General features: G+C 38.0%; 1 protein-coding gene across 10 annotated transcripts in view; it reads right to left on the bottom strand.

Annotated features, from left to right (window-relative positions):
- PTPRM (protein tyrosine phosphatase receptor type M) overlaps positions 1 to 21,870 on the bottom strand; it is a 512,931-nt gene that overhangs the window by 32,606 nt on the left and 458,455 nt on the right. For all 10 annotated transcript variants that reach the window (XM_075744400.1, XM_075744401.1, XM_075744406.1 and 7 more), the window contains 2 exons: positions 20,700 to 20,736; positions 2,285 to 2,382 (listed from right to left, as the gene is read on the bottom strand). In XM_075744400.1, coding sequence (XP_075600515.1) covers positions 2,285 to 2,382; positions 20,700 to 20,736 — 135 coding nt within the window. The remainder of the gene's footprint in view (positions 1 to 2,284; positions 2,383 to 20,699; positions 20,737 to 21,870) is intronic.

Raw genomic sequence — 21,870 nt, 5'->3', positions numbered from 1 at the left:
AATTCATGAAGGACATACACTGTGTGGCAAACATGTTAAACAGATATTCCTCTTTCCTGAAAATATAAAGGAATTTTCCTCCTCGGCGTACAATTGGTCAAGAGGGTTAAAAAAATAAAAATAATAAACCCCTATAAATCGTCTATCAGCAAGAGCAATTGAAATAGAAAACCTCAAGGTTGGGAAGGTGACAAGGTTTGCCATGCAGGAATGCTACCAAAAGGTCCATTAAAATCATTACTAATCAAGGTGGTGCAGAGCTTGTGTTAGGGGTTGCGGGACAGATGGTGTGTTTGTAATACGCCTCCTTGTTGCTGATGGTTCCAGCGCTGGGAGTGGGACAGAAGCACCAACAGAGGAGTGGCTGCATTGTTCTGTGGCTCATACGATCTCATTTCCATTAAAAGCTCATTTCATTTTCTGCTCTCTGATCTCACCTATGTTGGCCTCCAGAGAAAAGTGAGAACAAAGTCATTTCTACCGCTGCCAGAAACAACAAAGCTGCAGATCTGTATCCCACTAGGACTCTTGCACCCTGAAGAAATCTCCATGGTGGCCCAAACTGTTGCTTGCTGCTAAGGGAATGTGCTGCGTACCTAAACGCTGTGAGTTGAGGCTGCCAACACTGGCACCAAGACTGGCATCTCCCTGGCTGATACCTGACAGGACACTCTAATTGATGCTTTCAAATACTGACTTTAGGAAAACAGTATGCGGTTTCATGCAGTATGCTATTTTTGTTCTAAGGCTTGTGTACCCTTACCCTGAAAACATCCCTTTTAAAGTTGTGTGCTTGGGTACTTATGAATGTGTAAAAAGCTTTAACAAAGAGGTTTGCTGGAGAGCTTCCTATTCTTACAAATCCATCCGTTTTGAATTGATATGTGACCATCCAACTATTTCTACCTTCTTCCTCACTCAAGGGACTGAATTTTTAGAGCGGCCTCCATGATCCTTTTTTGTCTCTGCAATTAGTCGTACATGTGTTCCTGCAGCAGGTGTTAATTGCAGTCACAAACCCCATCTTTTTTATATCTAAAAATAATACTGGCACCTGATCTGTTGGCAGGCTTAGGCACACAGATATCTAAACGTTAGGATTTATGTTAACAATTGGCAAAGGACATAAGGAAGACTAAACTGAGATTGTAAAACTGGACTTGCTAAAAAGGAGACAAGATCCAACAGTTTGACTCACACCACATAAACAGTGCTCGCTCTCCTCATGCAAATGCCACAGGGCAGAGGGGTATCAGCCACTCCACCACTATGAAATTAAAAACATCTCTTAAAACCATGTTTTATCTTGGCTCACACCAAGATATGTGCACTTGACTTCTTATTTCAACACTTTGATTTACAATAATTGCAGTAGTTGCAATAAAAGCAGTGGTGGGGGTTTTGGTTTTGGGTTTTTTTTTTTTTTTTTTTTATTCCAAATGAAAGCTAGATGCCCAGTTCCCAAGCAAATTTTCTTGGAAAAAACATCCCAGATGAGACCTAAGACACCAGTGCATAGATAAAGCAGTAAATTAAAAGACTCAGTTATTGACGGTTGTGAGAAACAAAGAAAATGGTTCCATTCAATACTTGTTGAAAACAAAATTAGCCATAATGACTTGAGTAGGAGGCCTGCTTTAGAAGTTAACAAGCAGAGAAAGAAAAGTACACAGTATCAGCCAGGTAACTCAGGCTTTCCTTTACTACTCAGCTCCCGAAGAAGACCTCTTGGTCAACAAATTTAATGTACTAATGAGTAAAACTAATTTTTTCTGTTTTAGTCCAGAAGGCTTACAGGAAGGAAAATGCAAACAAACCAGATATTGATTTAGACTAATATACTATGAAGAAGGTGCAATTTCATAGTTTGACTACTTATCTCAGTAATCTGTTTCAGAATTACTCCCCCTCAGCCTCCCTTTAAAAAAAGATGAGTCCATACCTTGTTCTGTAACCAATTCCCTGGTTTCCCTTAATAGAAATGGTATGTCCAAGATATATACAAAGATATGACGCTTTCCCTCCTTGGCAGTCTTTGCAGGCTGTGCTTTACCGAATGCAGCTTTATCGGTTATTTTTTCATTGTGCTAATGTTATCAAAGCCAAGCATCCAAGGCATGTTTAAAAATAATTGATAATGAACCTCTTAGCATAGTCAGTCATAAATATTTTATGTGCTATACTCAGTTACTCAGTATATAAGCATCTTGTTGGTCTGCTATTTAATTTCCAAAAGCAAACACCTTGGAAGTCTTTCATCGTTTTAAGTACAAAAATCACTTACCCTTCCCACTTCTACGAGATTAGTAACCATGATAATGCTGGCTGTGTTTTCATGCCATACCATTCTCCAAAAGTCATATATTGTCTCCTGCATTGGTCCTGAAACAATAAATCAAAGGAAAAGTTACTATCTGAAAGTCTCATGATTGGAAGCTTGTCTCTGGGGTACTCCGAGAAACCGTGACTATACACATATATTCATATCACTATCATCATATTTTTCATTTAGGGTCAATTTCTTTTCTGTCATCCCACCTACCTGCATTTAAGTATTTTTCCCCTGAAACAGTGCTCTGACAGAAAGTTAGTTCTCCAGCATTTAGGTATTTATCTCCGTAATACCCAGAAGTGGAATTATAAAAAATGGGTAACATTACTCTTTCTCTTAACAAGTGGATGATAACCTAGGGAAGGTGTATTTGGAATGAAATGAGCCTCAATGGACTATGTGGCCTTTCCTGGTTTCTAATATTTTTCTTAGTATACACTATCCATCAAATTACCCCAGCTCCTAAATTGTACTTCCTGAAGTGAGACAGAAGTTATAGTTTTTTTCCTGCAGTAGATCACTTTGCAAAACAGCGGGGAAAGTGGTAAAGAACCCTGGGATGCCATGGCAGCCACGGCCACTGCAGCGCTTTCCCCAACAACCTGTGCACTTTCGTAGGCGAACACACAGAACTTCCTCTAGCGTCACGCTAAAGCTGAGTACCAGCCCACAGGAAATGTTACAGAAATGTAAAATGTTGAGAACAACCACATCACTTTGCATATGCTGGGTCCTGTCTGTTTCTAACGCACACGTCTTACCCATGACGTTCGGTGCGTCACTCTGATTTTAAACCACTGCTTTAAAATCACTGATCCAATAGAATAAGCAAATGTAAAACACTATCAGGTACTATAAACTTAACATTGATACTGAATCCATTACTGAACTGCCACACTGCAGGAAGCAATTAGTGGTTTATTTAGAGGAATGCCTTAAAACAGCTAATAGGAGGACAAATGGATAATGTATTGGCCTAAATGTTCCTCTAGTGAACAAACCAACATGCTTAAAGCATTACAAAACCATACATTGACAGATTTGGGTAGTTTGGCACCAATGTTTTGGTACTTTGAGCTCACTTTGAAAACTAAATTTTCACTCTGAAAGACAAATACTTCGTGAAAAATGTAGTGATATATTATTATTTGTCCTGGTTTCAGCTGGGACAGAGTTAATTTTCTTCCTAGTAGTGGGTATAGTGCTGTATTTTGGATTTAAGATGAGAACGTTGATAACACACTGGTATTCTGGTTGTTGCTAGACAATTTTTTCACTAAGTCAAGGACTTTTCAGCTTCTTGTACTGCCCCGTCAGCGAGGAGGCTGGGGGTGCTCAAGCAGCTGGGAGGGGACACGGCCAGGACAGTTGACCCAAACTGGTGAAAGGGATATTCCATACATATGATGTCATGCTCAGTATGTAATTCGGGAGAAGCTGGCTGGGGGTTTAGACCATGGCCCGGGAACTAGCTGGGCATTGATGGTCTGTGGGTGGTGAGCAACTGTGCTGTGCATCACTTGTTTTGTGTATTCTTTTATCATCATTAGTATTATTTATCATCATCATCATCATCTTCCTTTTCTATCATATGAAACTGTCTTTATCTCAACCCATGAATTTTACTTTCTTTTTTCCCGATTCTGTCACCTATCCCACCGCGGGGAGGGGAGTGAGTGAATGGCTGTGTGGGTGTTTTAGCTGCCGGCTGAGTTAAACCACGACATTATTATATTATCATGGCAGGGGGTTGGACTAGATGAACTTTGAAGGTCCCTTCCAATCCAAACCATTCTGTAATTCTATGACTTTGTGATTTTACGATATTAAGGCAAGTCAAAACCAACTCACGAGGCAAATAACATCACAGTTATGACATAACTTACTTAGAACTGCAGTTTAAGATGATGGTAATAGTCTAAAACCTCTGAGTTTTTAAGATTTCTTTTTATTTTCTGCAATTTCAAAGGACAATTTTATCATCCATAATTTGCACAGACCATTTAAAGAAGTTATGTATTCCCCCCCTTACTTTCTCTGCTTTTAAAAATGCTGAATATAGTTTCACAGGTTTCTCTATAGTCACTCAGGTTGTCTTTTACTTGCTTTGGTGGTTCATATAACAGGAGAAAAAGCCATTTAAAAAACCAGGAAGCTATGACTGTTAGAACACAAGAAATGTCAGAAGGTCTCAGAGTAGAAATATCAGGAGAATCTACAAGTACAGTTTCTGAAATTACCAAATTTGAGCTGATGTTGTGGCTACAAAACTGGCACCTTTTTTTTTTTTCTTTCTTTTAATTTACAGCATAAAACAGTTGATACTTTTGTGAGATTTCATTCTGAAGTATGACAAGAGTTAAGTCACTCTCCACCATATGGGAACTTACAATAAGTAATTTACATCTGCTTAAGTGTCCTGGATATGTAATACAGACATGGTCCGAGTGCAATTTTGAATGTCACAGTAAGATAATTAATATACATTATAGTGAGAGTTTAACTTGCTTGTGTTTTAATAATGTGGGATTCAATATAGCTTTTTGGGCAATTAAAGTCACAATAGCATTAGAAAGGTTTTGGGCCAACCTCTCCTACTGGTAAAAGGAAGGAGACTATTTTACTCACTGTAGGAAAATACTACCTCTGTATAGCTCCTTCCTTCCTCTCAAATCTCAAACAAGTATTCAGCAAAATTACTATTGCTATCATCTTGGAAGGAGTGTAGCTAAAAATAGGATTAGGGAAAGGCAGTTGTCCACAGAGCAGTGTCCTGGAGAGAGTCTGCCTATTCATGATACATTATTAAGATTATTTAAGCTTGATCGAGGACAAAAAATAACAACACTATTGCTTCAAGAATCCTGATTCGCAACCTGGTTTAATGGAGAAAATCTAAATGGCTCCACCGCATTCTGTCACCACAGGTTTATGTGATGTTTCAACATTATGCATCTGCATATGTTTTCAGTAAAGCTGCAGGAAAGGTGAGAAAAGATCCTCTGTCCACACAGCCCTCTTCCTTCCCTTGCAAGAAGCCAGAATCTTTGAGAAACTGAGGGGCAATGTAGCAAGTTTCTTTATGTATTATTTCAGTTTTCTTTCCTATGGATTCACTTGAGATACAAGATGGTTGGGCCCTACTTTGTAACAGTCATTTCCTTTTGACAGCTCTGGCATAATCTGCAACAATTTATTCCTGGGTTTTTTGTTTGGGGTTTTTTTGTGGGTTTTTTTTTTTTTTTCCTAGAGACATCATAATTTGTCTTGTGATTTAACAATTCCTACATTTCAGATCCTGAAATCACCAATTACAACTGGGGAGAGATCCTAAACACTAATTTCTTCCTGAGATTTTGAATTTGTCAGTCTTTATAAAGAAAAAAAAAGATAATAAATTATGAGAAAAATCAGTCTTTAGAAAAAGTAATAGCATTTTTCAGGCCAGAGAAAGAGCTGAGCTCTGATAAGTCTTTCAAGCTTGATTCCAAATATTCTTCTAGAAGAAATGTACTATTCTGCAGTGCAGAGTACACTCTTCTCAGTCTTACTATCCAAATGATAAGACAATCATAATTAAAAGTGCTTGAGAGGGTTTCCTGCTCTCCTCAAGCATCCTCAAGTGTTTTCTTGCTTTTCCTCTCCAATTCTTACATGTAGCCTCCAAAATTCTTTCACGTTCAGGACACTGAAAGAAAAAAACCCACCCAAAAACCTACCTTAAAGTGTCAGAAAGTAATTCTTTTCTACCCCATTTTTCTTTTCTTCTTGACATTTTTCAAATTATTTTCTGACATATGAATAAATTATTACTTGTCTCCAGCCAGAATTGAAAAGCATTAGAGGCTAGGTAGGGTTGGAGGATTTATTGTCATGAAGAACTGAACAATTTGATTCCAGAGACTTGTGGTAGGGAGAGAAAGAGCCTATAATTGTTCTAAGCATCAACTTAACAGATGTGTGCACAATAGGCAGGAAGGTTATTCTCAGCAGTTGCCCCCTTGCGGGAGGAGAAGGTCTGAAGAGAAGGTACTGTGCTGCCTAACAGTAAGCCTGCGGCGTAACCCATTAGCTACACAATATAGTAGTTGATATCAAAGATTTCTACTGTGAAAAAAAAAAGAAGAAAGAAATCAACAACATACTGCAACCAGAAGATGAAAAGCAAAGGAAAAGAAGAAAAAGAAACCAACTCTCCAAACCTCAAGCTAATTAAAAGCATTATTGAAAAAAACTCAACAGAAATGATCGGTTGTATATATCACAACTGTTAGTTGTATTACTAGCAGTTGTTAGTTGCTGCTCTGGGAATGCAAACATATTGGGAAATGGAAAATCACACAGCTTTTAAGAATGGTTTAAACTTTTAAGAAGCTGCTTCTGTAGAGAGAGCTTTCTAGAGCCTCTATTTCTGCTTGTTATTGTGAGATCCAGTTCTAACAACTGGCATTGCTGCTGGGGTATGTGATCAATTTGAACGTGATAAACTAGCCCAGAATACAGGAAAAAGTGTTCAGATGTAGGAAAGAAAGCAAACACACAAAGAAACAAGTAAAACCTGAATCCTGAAATAGTCCCAGCACTTACTCAGATGGGACTTGTAAATCTATGGGTCATTTTTCAATTTCTAGAAAAGCAAGCAGCTTAAACAAGGAACAAATAGCTTCTAAAACATTTTTCTAGCATAGAATGTCAAATCCACGAGCTAATGCTGGGTCCACCTGAGACCAAATCCAATGATAGCTATTAAAGCTAGAAGCGTGCAGGAAATGAATAGATACCTTTAAGGTCCAAAGGCTCCCCAGGGACAGTGCAGGGGCAGTGGTAGCCGTGAGCATGTGTTGATGGAGGCAGCGGACTGACAAGATGCAAGACTTATATGTGCAGCAGTTAAACTCCATCTTGAGCAGAGTGCAATAAACCTCCTTCCAGTGAGTAGATGCGTCCACCCAGCATGAGGAGGTGGTTATAAAGTGGTCCCCTCACCTCACAGTTACTGCAGTTTCTAGTAGCAATGATAACCGTCTTCACTTTTTACTGAAGCAAAGCTTGCTGCTTGCTATTGTGACTGCCTGCAACTTGACCACTCAAGGACAACTAGCTAATATGCCTGTGTAGAGGGAACTGCATTTTAGCCCTCATTCTTTACTATGTATGATCCCTTCAAAATGAACTTGAGATACAGTATTTTTTTTCTTATTAACAGATATGGTTGCATGGCAAAAAAAAGCCAAAACCCAATGATTTCTTTTGCAAATGCACTGTAAAAAACCTCAAACCCATTATATTGCAGAAATTGTTCAAAATAAACATGAAAGTATAAAAACAGGGATCAAAAAAAAAAAATTACTGGAGAACAGAATACAAGCTAATAGATTAAAAACTTAAAGAATGCTCCTTTTCTTAATGAACCTCTTTAATGGGACGGACTAGCTGTTAGTAGGATAACTTACAGAGAATTTCACAGGAGGAAGCAAAATTACAGAGTTACTAATGCTCTGCCAGTCCAGTGATCTGATAACCCAAAAGTGCATGTTATTTGCTCTTTTAACCATGCTAGAATTCAGAGGTAAGAACTAAATGCCCTTTCAGAAAAAGTTATGTAAAAAACTGCAGTTAAATGTTACTTTAAACTATAAATATCACTGACTGCAGGCAAGAGAACATCTCCCTTAACTGAAATACATTTTTCCCTACTCAGTAAGGCAACGTGCCCAAGATTTTATCAACAGGAATCTGCAGGTGCATCATTATGTGATCAGGTTTTCATGAGCGTTCAGTTCTGTGGGCCTCCCAGTTACCTCACGGGAAGCTCTTCAGAGGTCAGCAGCTCTGCAAACCTGGACACCTCTTTGTGTGACCAGGTGTAGGAGTGTAAAAGTAGGTCCCACTTTTTCATAAAGTGAAATGAAACATTTCTTGATCTTTCTGTCTAAAATAGTCAGCATACTATAAAGAAAAGTGATAGGTCCCAGTTGTGCTGATTTAGTCAGAACAATCATATCAACTAGCACGATAGACTGCTACTTCAGTACTTTTTTGTAACTGCTCGCCCCTGCCACACAGCAGTACAGCTCTGTGCTGGCTCATCTCCGCCCTCCCCAAATGAGCTGGTTTCTGAACGGAAGATACGTTGAAGATCTGATCAGTTGCTGATAATCTGATTTGTCAAGAGCAATCTTTACCATATGCTTGTTGAATAGGTATGGTAGCATGCATTTAACTGCCAGGAGTTCCTGAGGGTTTAGTGCCTCCGTGGAGGCAAGCAAAGTCCAGAACAAAGCTCTGCTATCAAAACTTAAGATGCTCAGGCAGTGATCACACAGTCTTTCTGCAACAGCTTCTCTCAAAATAGGTTTAGACATTTGTTTTCTACCATAACATATACACTTAAATTGGCTTTAAAGGCTTACACAAGAGTATGTTTTCATAGGCACAGTATGTATGTTCCTATAAATACTGTGAATAATTTTTAAGTCTGAAATAAAGCTGTGGTCAAGATACCACTAAACCGTATGGGCCCACCACTCAGCAATAGCTATCCAAATGCATATAGATCAGTCTTTCGTATTTTAGGGTGTCAAGAAAATAATGATGAAAAAGAAACAGTTCATTTAACCTGGATGCTTCCAATGCTTTAATTAAAATCCTCCCAAGTCTGTTCCAGAAACTAAAACAGCATCGAGGGTAAAATGTACCCCAGTGTCACGCACCTCTTTGCTTTTACTGAAGTCTCCTATAGCCCTGTAAGAATTTGCACGCTAAAAGGCAACAGACATTTGTACTGGCAAAACTTGGCCATAAATGCTTCAGTGTTATTTATTAATTGCTGGTTTCTAGCTGCCATACTTCAGTATTAATTATTATTTGTCGCTTCTGCATATCCCAGCCCCAGACATTTTGTGCACTAAAGAACCTCAATGAAATTAAACAAAACCCCTGTAATGAGCTGAAAAAACACAGTCTTGCTTTTATCACTTTATTTCATTTGACTTATAGTGTTGATACAGACTGTAATGGCATTTAAAATGCACTTTCTAATTTTAGCCTTACAAATATTATTATGTAATCTTCGTGAGGGCTATATTGTAATTCTACAGCTATGCTGGCTTTCCTGATAAAACTTTCTTGGAAATCTCTCTTGTGCTGGAAAAATACAAATAAACAAAGCTGTGGATGAACTTCCATCGAGGTTGGGTCCCTATAAGTATGTTAAGCCAGCAGGCAGCCCAAGCAAGGAAGCCTGAGGCTATGGCTACTCTTATGTGAGGTATGGAAAAAATCTCCCCCTCAGTTTTAAACCTTGTTTTAACCGATTCCTCTGTGGTAGTAGACTCGGAGATGGCGCAGAGAGGAGCCACTTGCTTGCAGAGGCAGTAATTAACTCATAGTCAGGTCAGAAAGAAGACCATTTTGTAAGCAAGAATTCTACCAGAACTTAATTAACAAACAAATAAAAAATGTTCAGTTTCTCCTAACACTAATTTTAACCCAGGTTTCAGAATATACCGTGCATATTAAATATATGCAGAATCTATATTTGAGTTGTAGTCAGTCCACCATTTCTTTTTTTGGCCTTTTGCAATGATATCACCTTACAATGCAAAAGAAAGAAAACGGAATGCAGCCACACCATCCCACAGTAAGTCACCTCAGCTACACTCAAGTGGGTTAATCAGGTCTGAGCTATGAATTTAAAATGTGCTTTTCATGATTTCCTCACCTTAGATGGATTGTCAATAAGAAACAGATCTGACTGAATCTTGTTAGCTTGACATTCCAGGAAAATGCTGCTTATACAGCAAGCTGAAATGCTTTATTGGGACAAATCCTGCTCAGTGCAGCTACTGGCAACGTAGGGGCTTTCTATGGTATCCTTTGCTCAGGAAAAACGCAGCCTTCTCTCATTATCCACCAAGGGATAGCACAGGGAATAGTAATTGGCTGATTTTCAAGCACAAACTAAATCCTACCTGCTTTGAGCTAGCCAGTCAGCAAGCCCTGCTGCCTGCACATCGCTGTGTGTGAAAATTGGCTTTCACAAAATGAAATTTTCAAAGTGCTTTCAAGTGCCATTAGTGTTCAACGAGGCTTAGATTAGTAAGTGACTGAGGTGCACGTAGAAATTTTATCCATAGCTCCCATGAGACTGACCAGTGCTTTGGCTGGCTTTCTATACCACCTCCTCCTACATTCAGAGGAGTCAGCACTAGACCTTTCACAGGATGAAGGAAAGGAGGAGATTGACCTGTAAATTCTCCACTTCTTTCCAAAGAACATATAAAAACATTTGGCCTGTAACATGCCATTTACAATGTACAGTAGTGATAAGCCACAGTCCTATTGTTTTATGAAATATGTGCGTCTCACAGCTAGCTAAAATAAAAACCCTCTATTCTAAATTCCCAGTTTAATATAGAGATGCTTAAAAAAATATTTCCTTTGAGTAATGACAAAACTGATTATTCCAGAGAATTTTTTTCTTTAAAATTGCTCATTTCACAAAACTAGATAATCAGTTTGAAAATACATATTTTATAAGCATGTGTATATACACATACCTATCAACTATTGGTTAGAGCTGGATCATTTCTCTTGCCAGCATTTCATCTGATCCTATTCTGCAGTGATTCTGTGGGTAGTCAGAAGGTTTCATGGGAATGTGGTATTTATTCTCTGGAATATCATATGGCATTTTCTTTTCTTTATTGATACAGATCTAACCAGGCCGGAAGAGTGCACATCTCTATGCATTATTTTCTCTGCATTATGGTACCATCTAGAAATCCCATTCCAGGACTAGAGCTCCACTGGAGCGGGAACTGCATTACATTTTAAATGCCCATGAATACACAAAAGGTGTTCATGCCCCTCACAGTCACAATCCAAACATACCTTGAGACACATCAGGAAGCAGGGTAGGGTTCACAATAACTGAACAGGCTTGGTATAATATACAGCAGCCACAATATGTCAGCTCCCTAGCCATTTCTGAATAATCTTACCCGTCCCTGCTCCACATTAGTATTTCCACCATGTTCAGAAATAAGCCATTGCTGCACTTTTAAACATATTTTTAAATCTGAGACCAGACTTCATGTGTGCACTCTTGGCAGGTGCTATTTAAGACATTTTTATAACACTACAGCTAATGCTACCAGCTAACTTTCCATCTAATAAAGTGTTACACACTTATTGATTGACATTTCTCCACGGCTCAATTTCCAATACTAGCTCAGTTTGTTCTGTATCAACAAAATAAAATGAAAATGCCATATGATTTCCCAAAGAATAAATAGCACATTCCCGTAACACCTTTTGACTACTCACAGAAGTACTGCAGACTGGAAACAGAGGAACTGGCAGCAACAGAAATGGTCCAGATTTATCCAGTTAACCTGAGATTAGGCAAAGCTGAATGCAATAAAAGCTGTGTACATAGTACTACTGGCCATGTATGTACCATTACGCCATTCAAGAAAACTGCTTTTTCTCATCTTACCTGCAGGGAATTCAAAAACCAAACCAAACAATGTAGGTGTAGTTGAATGCAGTTCATCCAGTATAATTGAAGAACTTCTTTCATGCTTTTGTTTGCCACACAGTGGGGATGTAAAATGGTCTGTTCATCTCATTAACATTTTCTCAGACTGGATAAATCCAGTATCTTCCAAATTCTGCATTACCTGTAGCACTCCTGGCGGTTAGTGATCCCCTAGCGAGGGTTCTGTGGGATACCTGAAGAAGGCCAGAGTCTCGAATCTTTACCTCGCACAGCTTTTAAGAGAGCACTGCTAGGCAATGGCTTGCAGGGAGTGTGCTTCAGTTTTTTCTGCTATGAAACAGGAATATTTTGAGTAACTATAATTGTAACTAGAGGCCTTGATGTATTTTTCCAGCAGACTGTACTGGCTATAGAGAAACAGAGTTGGTCTCATTTGCACATGGACTCTCTTTCTCTCTATGCCCTACAGACATTTAATTGTTTAATTACAGTCAAACAAGCCAGGAGAACGACAGGGGACTCGTGGGAAACTACGATACAGGTTCAAATTGATTCAGATCAAATAGCAACCTGAGGTATTGGCTCTCCATCTGAGGTCATAGCTCTGACTGAAGGCTTATTTCAGGAGCCTTGAACCCACATGTGAACATGAACTCTCTTTCAGTCCAACAGAAAGTTTTGGTTTAGCTGAATCAATGTTTTCCAGTACAAAAGCTCTTTTAGTTTCTAATTTGCACATTCTTCTCAATAATGGTGATTTGCATCATAGAAACATGAATACCTATTAATCACTCATTCTAAATAGTCCATCTGAGCTTGGGAAGACTAACAAATATGGAATTTATTTTGTAAAAAACATGCTGCCTGTAATATTTCCAACTCAAAAATCTTAGGTAATTGACTTGTTGGACTAGCTTCTTCTTATCAATTTGTAATGCAGAATCAATTTTGATGATGGATGAGAAGTTTAAGATCATTTTATCCCCTTCAGTAGAAGGTTCCTTAGGGAATGGACAAAAGAACCTAATTAGTCTTTTCCATTTCTACTTTCTATTTTCATGTTGAGTCAATCATAAGCATCAGGATGTAATAAAATCATCACTATTCTCTAGCTCAAAAATATGAGTTCATTTTGGCTACTTGTTTCTTTTATTTTTCCCCAAGGACCTTATTGTGAAGGAATGTTGCTCATGCTGGTGAGTAAGATAGTCAGATGCTGCATTTTTTAAACTTGTGCTGGGAGTTTAAGTGCATTAACATGAACACTTTACCCAGATGAACAAACAAGATAATTTAGTCTACATTAAAGCATAAGTAAAATGCTAGCAAAACCAAATTTGTCATAATTTATTATCCTGATAGGTATCTCATGAGTGAGATATATCACTCACAATATATTTTTCTGTTTAAGGCTGGAGAATTTTGGTACATTCATTTCTTCCTCAGTCATAGAAAAATAGACAGAATCAAACATCAGTCAGATCAAGATGTGTGTGAAGGTCATTAACAAATAAATGTGTATCTGGATATTTTTCCTTTTAACGTCAAGATAATCATGGTAAAAATTAAATCTGCATGACAACAAATTCTCTTAGCACTTATTTATTGTTATTTTTGGGAGCACATTGGTTATTTTCACCACTTCAAGTAGGAAAGGGCAACGCTAACCTTTTAATTCTATGTTTGATTATATTTTATGGGAGACTGCAGTATTTATTTACACTGTAAACAAGGAAAGCCATTCGAACATGCGGAGTGTATTTGTGCTTAGTACAGACACAGTAACACGAGCACGCTTGCAACAGAATGAGATTTAGCAGCAGCAGAGGGAATTTCCACAAAGTCTACATCTGAATATGCAACTGCACGGAAGAATACAGATGGATAGGGAGAGAAATTAATCCAATAAGCCTGTATCCTTTTTTTTTCAAAGGCAGTGCATCAAAATCACCCGGGCTGTCATGTGCATTGGTGGCCATATCAATATAGAGATTTTAGTTGCCACCAAAGGATACAGAATAGAGAAAAGATGACAGGTTTCGAAGATTGGGATATGGTGACAAGACAAAAATAAGCTGCCTTATTTGTTTCTTGATACATTTGTTTCTGAAATACATTCTGTTTGTAAATTTGCTACACTCTTTTTTTTTTTTTTTTTTTTTTTTTTTCGGCAAATGAGAAGACGAAAAGCCTTCTTACACCTGCTGCCAAGCTTCCGCCAGGCTGCTGAAGACTGGCTGGAAAATAAACTTCACAGAGAAAAAGATGCTTTGACTACGTGATTTTCCTGACAAACTGCATTTCTCTGCTCATCCTTCTCCTTTAGTATTAGGCTTCACTGATTGACAGGCATGTTAACTGTACTCCGTCAAGAGTGTCAGGTACCTTCCCCATCAAGCCCAATTTATGGCTGATTCTTTATCGAGGACAGAAACCTTATCATCAAACATCAGCTTTCCATAATGTGCATCCCCCAAAAATGCAGATATGTGAGGTACATTTGTAAGGCTGATGTTGTACAAAAGGAATTCTAGTGCATACTCTAGGTAATTAGGAGTCTGAGCAGCAAATACACTAATACATGGCCATCTCCATAATGTTCTTTTCTGAAAGTGCATTTGGGTCACAAGGACAGTTTGCTCAGTTCTTGAGTTTCAGGTAGATGATAACTTCCTTGTTTGCAGGACATATTTTATAGTCACATTTTTTAAAAGAGGGGAAATATATTACTTTTCACGCAATCTCCTATTTTCTGCAATACAACCTTGAAACATCTCCTTTTGCCTGATTCACCTCTTTGTCTACTTAATTACTGCAGTCTCTCATTTTTCTTACTTCTTAATTCTGATATGCAAAAGCCTGTTGTAGCTGTTCTAAACCAACTTCACAACAGAGAAATCAAACCAATATCTTGCCTTTGAGACAGAGATCTATATATGCTCTGAAGACCTTTATGTCTGATTTCCTGCTGCTCAATCTTTGCAGGGGAGAGGACAAGATTGCTTTTTTCTTCCTCTGTGGCTTTGACAATGGATTAGAGAAAAATCATCAGTTTCTCCAAATGTTGTTTCACAAGCCACATTAAAAGAACAGCCTGCATGGGAGGGAATTTATATTAGCAAATAAATATTCAATTAATTATTATCATTTCTAGAGCTTATTTGTACTTTCAAATAATTTCTAAAGGTTTATGAAAGGCAGGCATGTATTCTATGCAAAATGTAGCCACACATATGTGAAGAAGAATGTAAGCAGTTCTACCTAGTAATGGATCTATCGGCAGTTTTCCAACAATGCTCCTGTTTCGCTTGGCCTACACACGCATTCAGAGAAGCGACAGGCTGCACCAGAGCTGAAGCCAATTTTTTGTCTATTAGAAAACTATGCTAGCTCTGCATTTACAGCCTTCTACACGGAATGGAAAGCAACAGGGGCATCTCATTCCCTGCGTAGACAAAACCACCACACAGCTGATGATTAAGAAAAAGAGAAAAATAGAGGAATCATGAAAATGATGAAAGATAACTGTTCTAATACAGTTATCACTAAAATTTCCTATTATAAACAAAGAGGCAGAGAGAAACTCTGGTATTCTCATGTATCATAATGTGCAACTGTTGAAAAGTGTTGAATTTGATAGCTACCAGTTTTTACTACACATTCAAAAAAGTACCAGCTTTTAAAAGGTGCTCAAATGTTGCAATTGTCATCATCAGCCTTCAGTGGGAAATGGTAGTAAGAGAGGTCTGGTGAATTTGCTACATGGCTTCACAATATAAGCTGGAGATACCACTTCCATATGTAAAGGGTGCATTACTTCTGTAAGCATTTGGGTGTGGGAAAAAAAGTAACAACTTTGCCATTCGTCACTACTATTGCAATACAGGTGAAGGATGTTTCAGAAAGCGTTGCCTATTCAGCGTAGTGCTCAAGAATGAGTTTAGCTCCTTCACTGAAGACAGACGGCTTCAATCACCTTTTTAACGTTTTGATGATTAAGAAGTAAAGAACAGCATCAAACACAGTTGAATCTTCAAGATTAATACAGCTGTATAGAATTCAATCACTTTGAATATATATCAGGAAATCAGCCTGACTACCCTACATCCTGAAAAAATGACGGCATATATAAAGCTGAAAAATTGCACAGAACTATCTTGCTTCTTTTTTTTTTTTTTTTCTCAATTCTCCCTGAAGTCATTTCAAATGTTAATTTTCATCTGGAGGCTAAAACCAAGGCAGTAAAAGTTTCTTTGTGAAGATAGGTGTGGAGCTTCCACACTGCTGTGGTTCTGACAATTTTCTGCAACATAAAAACAAAAAACATGCCAAGGAAGTTAAGAGTATTATTATTCAAAGCAATATTTCTGCTTCAGATCCCTGAAAGGGAACTTTCAGTTTGAAAGAAAATGAATTTTTGTTTCTGAAAACCCTTATTAAAATGTTCACACAACATATACAGTTGTGTGTGGAAGAAAGACACATATTTTGCAGAAAAGAGAAGGAATATGAAAGGGGTTATTACAGTGGCAAGTTTATGCTGCTGTAGTGAAGACTGTAAACATTTCCATTGTAAATATTTATTTTCAGAAGTTTATAATTCACACCTAAAAAACTCCTCCTGACTGAAACTTGATGTCTGTCTCCATAATCAGCAATACGCAAAGTGAAACAGTTTAGCATCTGCTTTACAATTCGATATAGACAAAAAAGAGGTTGAAAGGCTAAACTGGGCTTTTAATTCTAAAGCTGCTTTATTTTCAAGAGTAACTTTTTACAGTCATTAGGATATGCTCTGAAGTACTTCCACAAAGCATCTTAGATTTGGTTCCTCTGCATGCTGCAGCAAGCAGAGACAATCTGACCCGTGAGGAGCATTCAAAAGTCAGAGATGCACAAATGAATGTACCTCATATATTAAGACATGCAGCTCGCATGTGAGTATCCGCTGTTTCACACACGATCGATCTGCTCGAAAACCAGCCGGGTGGAAATAGCAGTGAGCAGTGCTGTAGAACTATATTAACATTTGTTTGTCACTCATAATTTACAGTTGCTGGTGCAGTGGTGGAGGAAGCATTACAAAACCTTTGATAGAGACTTGCTAAAAGAAGCTAAGTCATAGCTCAGTTAACTACCTGAAATTCAAGGGATACAGAACAGGTAAATACAAAGAAGATTAATTTTTCCTGCTTACTAATCAGTGTGAGACATGCAAGACCAACAACAGTCATCCAATAATAAGAACATCCAGCAGTGTGTGTGAGAATAAGTACCATACAGATATTCAACCTAATGCTCTCACTAAAGGACCTGGTTAAAATTCGTTGATTACCTAACTCCTGGAAAAAAAACCAAACATCCTAGCTGCCAGCAAATTGAACAGATCATACAAGAGCTCGATATTCTGCTATAAAAGAATTTTAAAGAATTATATCCATGGGAACAAGGGATATATAAAACAAAGTAGCAAGTTTTAAATTCCACCAGCTTGCTGTTTCTGCATGACCCAATATGCTGGCTTATGACAACAGATTCTTTTTAATCATGGTGACTCAGGTGTGGATCCCATTTGTTGATGCCAATTACAGCAGATCACCAGAAGTCTTCATTAGCTGTAAATTTGGTCTACCACTCACATTATACAAGGAAAAATGATGTTAATTTTATAATTGAAATTGCACGCTCTGAATGTATTACTCCTAAAATGGAAGTAAAACCTTTTTTGATTATTAGTTGAGAAAGCCACCATTAGCTAAGTCTTTTAAAAAATGTTTCTCCTCCTAATTCAAATTAGCAGCAGGATGGTATGAATGCCAACATGGAAAGATACCAGTCTGTATGTCAAACTCCGGTTAGTATGGAAGACACTAACACTTAATAAACAGGTGATTATGCAACTCCCAGCTCTGTTAAAAGCAGACTGGTAGTCTATTACAAACTGATTAAATTTGCCACTTTTTCACTTCAAACAATTATATTTGCTCATTAACACTTGATGTGTTGAATGCAGCTGAAGAAGAACATAGGAAAATTAAATATCAATCATTCTAACTCCTTAGAGATTTAAAACTGACTCACGTAATGATATTTTCCTTCAAAGAACAATAGGCATGTGCACCTGTGCAAGTTGCGGTGGAGGAGAAAAGGGAGAATGGGAAAAGTTATTTAAAGACTGATGTAAAGTAGACATCAAGGGAATTAAGCATGCAGCTTAACTGTTGTGCTGCATTGATGTGTTTATACATATCTCTATGGAAGTGTGTTCTAAAACAGAGCATGAACGTTGTTGGCTATACTGCAAGCCGTGGCTCATGACAGGCTTACTCGTAAGGAAGACATACAGAGGCATAGTCTGTTTGACATGTGAAATGAACACCTTTCCTTTCGTAGTTAATATAGAGCCTTAAAAGAGTTTTAGAGATTATTCCCAGTTACCTTATCACCTTTGCAAAACACGGAGATTGCATCTTACTGGAAGTGTTACTATTGTGCAAAGGCTTTGTCAGGAAGCTGGGATATTGGAGAATAACACTAGCTAGCCTTTACACAGCTGCATCTGTCAGGACATTGCAGAGAACTATAAAAAGCAGATGAGTATTTTTAACCCTATTCTGCAGATGGGAAAGCTGAGACAAGAGGAAGGAAAAAAACCCCAACTTTCTCATGATTCTTCATCAGGCCAGGGACAGAGCCAGAGAGAATACATAAACCTCTTAAGAGCAGTGCTCTTCATTCCTCCAAAATGGAGATACAAATCTGCTTCCCAACTGGGCTTAAAAAATAAGATGTTAAAGATGTAATCTGCCAAAACCCTCACAGTTAGGTGACTTTGAATTTGCTGTAAATTTTATGCCCATTTTTAAATGAATTTTGTATCCTTCAGCGAGTCAGTTTCTGACTCACGGCACCGTGGGAGGGGTCAGGCATCCCTGTGTGCACTCAGCTGCACCTACACAGAAGAAACTGATGGGCTGGGCCCCAAAGAATCACAGCTGAAACACTCATATATCCTTTACATCTTGGAAGCAGACTTCTTTCTACTCCTCTTATTCTCGTTCTTGACTAGGTATTCTTGACACCATCTCAGGAAAAAAGTGTGGCAAAGAAACTGTTGGGACTTGCTGGTGGATCTGGTATATAGACTTTCAGTACATTATTCATACATTATTACTTACTGGGCTTTAAAAGCTGAAAGTACAAAACCCTCAAGCTTGATATTTGCTATTCAAGTATTACGATGAGTGATAAAGCTGCATTTAAACTTGTTTCAGATAGGGATCTCATATGTCTATCAGAAAGCTATCAGGGAGATCTGGTGAACCTCCTAATGAAAACAACTGTATTAAAAACTGCAAGTAAAATGCCAACTGCGTATCTTTCATTTTAGGATTCAATTAAAGGTGAAAAACAATAGCATTGTCATCTAAAGGTTAAATGGAACAATCCATTTCTTCTCAGAAGAGGAGGGTGTAAAAGCCCAAAGCAAATTAACCGAATGCTGCATTTTTGTCCTAGTTTTCCTATCTGGCTCATCTGTAGAAAGCCTGTGGAGTGAGGGATGTGGTGGGTAGGTAGCAGAAGTGGAAGAAGAAGCACATTTAAATGGCTCATATTCTAATATCACAAACTCTAATTCTGGTCTAAAAGTGTAATACTGACAGTAGTGAGGCAGTTCTAGAAATAAGATCTGAGTCCTGCCCCACTGTCATCTAACACAAAGTAGCACCTCACTTGGGACTGTGGAGAGCCAAAGTACAGAAAGGTAGAGATACAAAAGCTACCACTGGTAGAAATGGGGACTGGAAACTGCAGACTCTGGGTTACTTAGGGGAAAACAAATTGCGGTAAGGCCTCTTATTTGATATGGCCAACTTTTTCTCTGCTTTGATAAAAATTCATTAAAAAAGTATACATCGCGTCTAAATCCAGCACATGGTAATATTATTCTGAGTATATTATACTTAGTACTCCAGCTGGCTCTCTTAAAAGGTTGGGCATGTGTTGAAATAACATATGTGGGTATAGGTCAGCTTCTTCAGATCCATGGGCAAATGCAGGAAGCTCTGTCACAGAATATCCATTACAGAGAAGATTCCCTCCAAGCGGTGGAGGGACTATCAAATTTTCACATGTATGCTATTCAAACATAGGCAGGAGATTGGCATATTGTTCAATATTATGATTAAGCAGTCACAGAAGACTCATCTTTCCCACCTGTTCCAGCTCTGAACTTGACCAAAAAATAAGTAAGAACTGCATCAGAATGGGCAAATTATGTCTTTGAAGACAAGTACAAATGGAAAATTAATTTGCGTTTTGACAAAGGAATAGGTTCTTGTTCACAAGTAAGCTTTTAAATGATGGCCTTTAAAATTGTCTCTCTAGATCCCTTTGAAGAATCCCCCTGCAAGTGTAATATGTCTTTGGGTCCTCTACTAAAATTTCCTAACTTAAAAGTGTTTCGTATTTTAAGAACCTTACACCTAGTTATCATTGGTCAATTAAGAGAACGTACATTTTCATGACTTTGTTGTCTCTCCAAAAAGTTTACTGAATATTTCTACCATGACTGATTTCGCTTTTCATGGGTAACAACATATTGAGTAACTTCTGCCAAAAAGGATATATTTTGCTTTTCTACTCAAAACCTATTTGAACACAAAGGTAAAGGACTGCTTACTTGACATACCTGAAAATTAGATAATAATTCAAATTTGCTCACTTCTACTAAAGTGATTGAGCCTACTCTGTCCTGGATACTGACTGTGGCAAGAATGCGTATTAGAGAGTATAAACTGCAATCCACGTAACAAAACCTCTTAGCCTCACATAACCAAAAAGAAAGGGTGATAAACTTACCTTGTGTAGCAATGTAGTGATTTGGTCTATGATAACCCTAAAACAAATTGAAAAAAAAAAAAATAAGCAATATGCACCTGGACAATGTTGCTATTAGTGAAACCTCATTTAGAGTAGTATTCAGTCCAAATCACAACAGTACAGATAATGTATTAGATGCAAAAGTTCTTTCCAGTGGGGGAAGGACAAGGGAGAAGGGGAACAAGAAGCAAATGTGTTTTCTGGAAGATACTTAAGTTGCAGCCTTGTACATTAGGGGACAGAAGTAATATGTTCTTTCAGTCCCTTGTTGGCTCTGCTGAAAATGAACAGCATGAAATCCTCTCTAGCACTTGCAGCTAATGGCATCAGATGCTCATGGAGGCTGAGATGTAGCTCCAAGCTATTGCTATTGAGTGCAAAGCCTATCCCTTTTTTAACAGCTAAAGAATGCCAGATTTGCATTCAGCCTGGGGAAGGGTGGGGGGATGTTCACTCTGTCCACTGTGATTTGTTTAGGTTTTACTTCTGAACAGTAAAAAGGAGAGTAAATTCTTTGACTAAATGGTTTGGCATGAATACACTTGTTCACATCGAAATAGGAAGAACACAAAACAATTCTATGTTTCTCTGATGACAAGAGCAACTTAATCACAAGCTGCCTGTGCAATAAAGACTAATACTCTATGGATTCTTTGCAACATTGAATGTGTTGCCAACAGGGAATAATACTGTTTTTATAGTATTTGAGCTTCTGATGTGATGGGAGTGTCATCAAGGGTTTAGATCAAGCACTAGTATGTTGATAAATTCAGTTATACCAGTGTTGATATTTTAATAGCGTTTTCAGTCATCTACAGGAAGAACTTAAAGCTGCAGCTTGCATGCCACTGCAATTTCTTTGTGGAAGAACAAGGGGCATGGTAGTGATGCAAGGTGGGAAAGACTCAAAACAATTGAAGATACCTTGAATATTACAGAAAGAATACCATGAATTACAGAATTGATTCCTTTACATGCCATTGAAGTAAAATCTGGAAGTCTATGAACTGAGGAGTGTTCAGATAGCTATGGAGTTGCTGTTTTTCTGCTGTGTGTTATCTAATATCCCCACTGGCTGGGATCAAATGATTCTGTTTCCCAGTGAAAAAACGCATGGGAAAAAATACAGCATAACCATTGCCTCTCTCTC

Source organism: Balearica regulorum, chromosome 2 (genome assembly GCF_011004875.1).
Source record: "Balearica regulorum gibbericeps isolate bBalReg1 chromosome 2, bBalReg1.pri, whole genome shotgun sequence".
Lineage (NCBI taxonomy): Eukaryota > Metazoa > Chordata > Aves > Gruiformes > Gruidae > Balearica > Balearica regulorum.
This window is presented reverse-complemented; position numbering and strand designations above follow the sequence as displayed.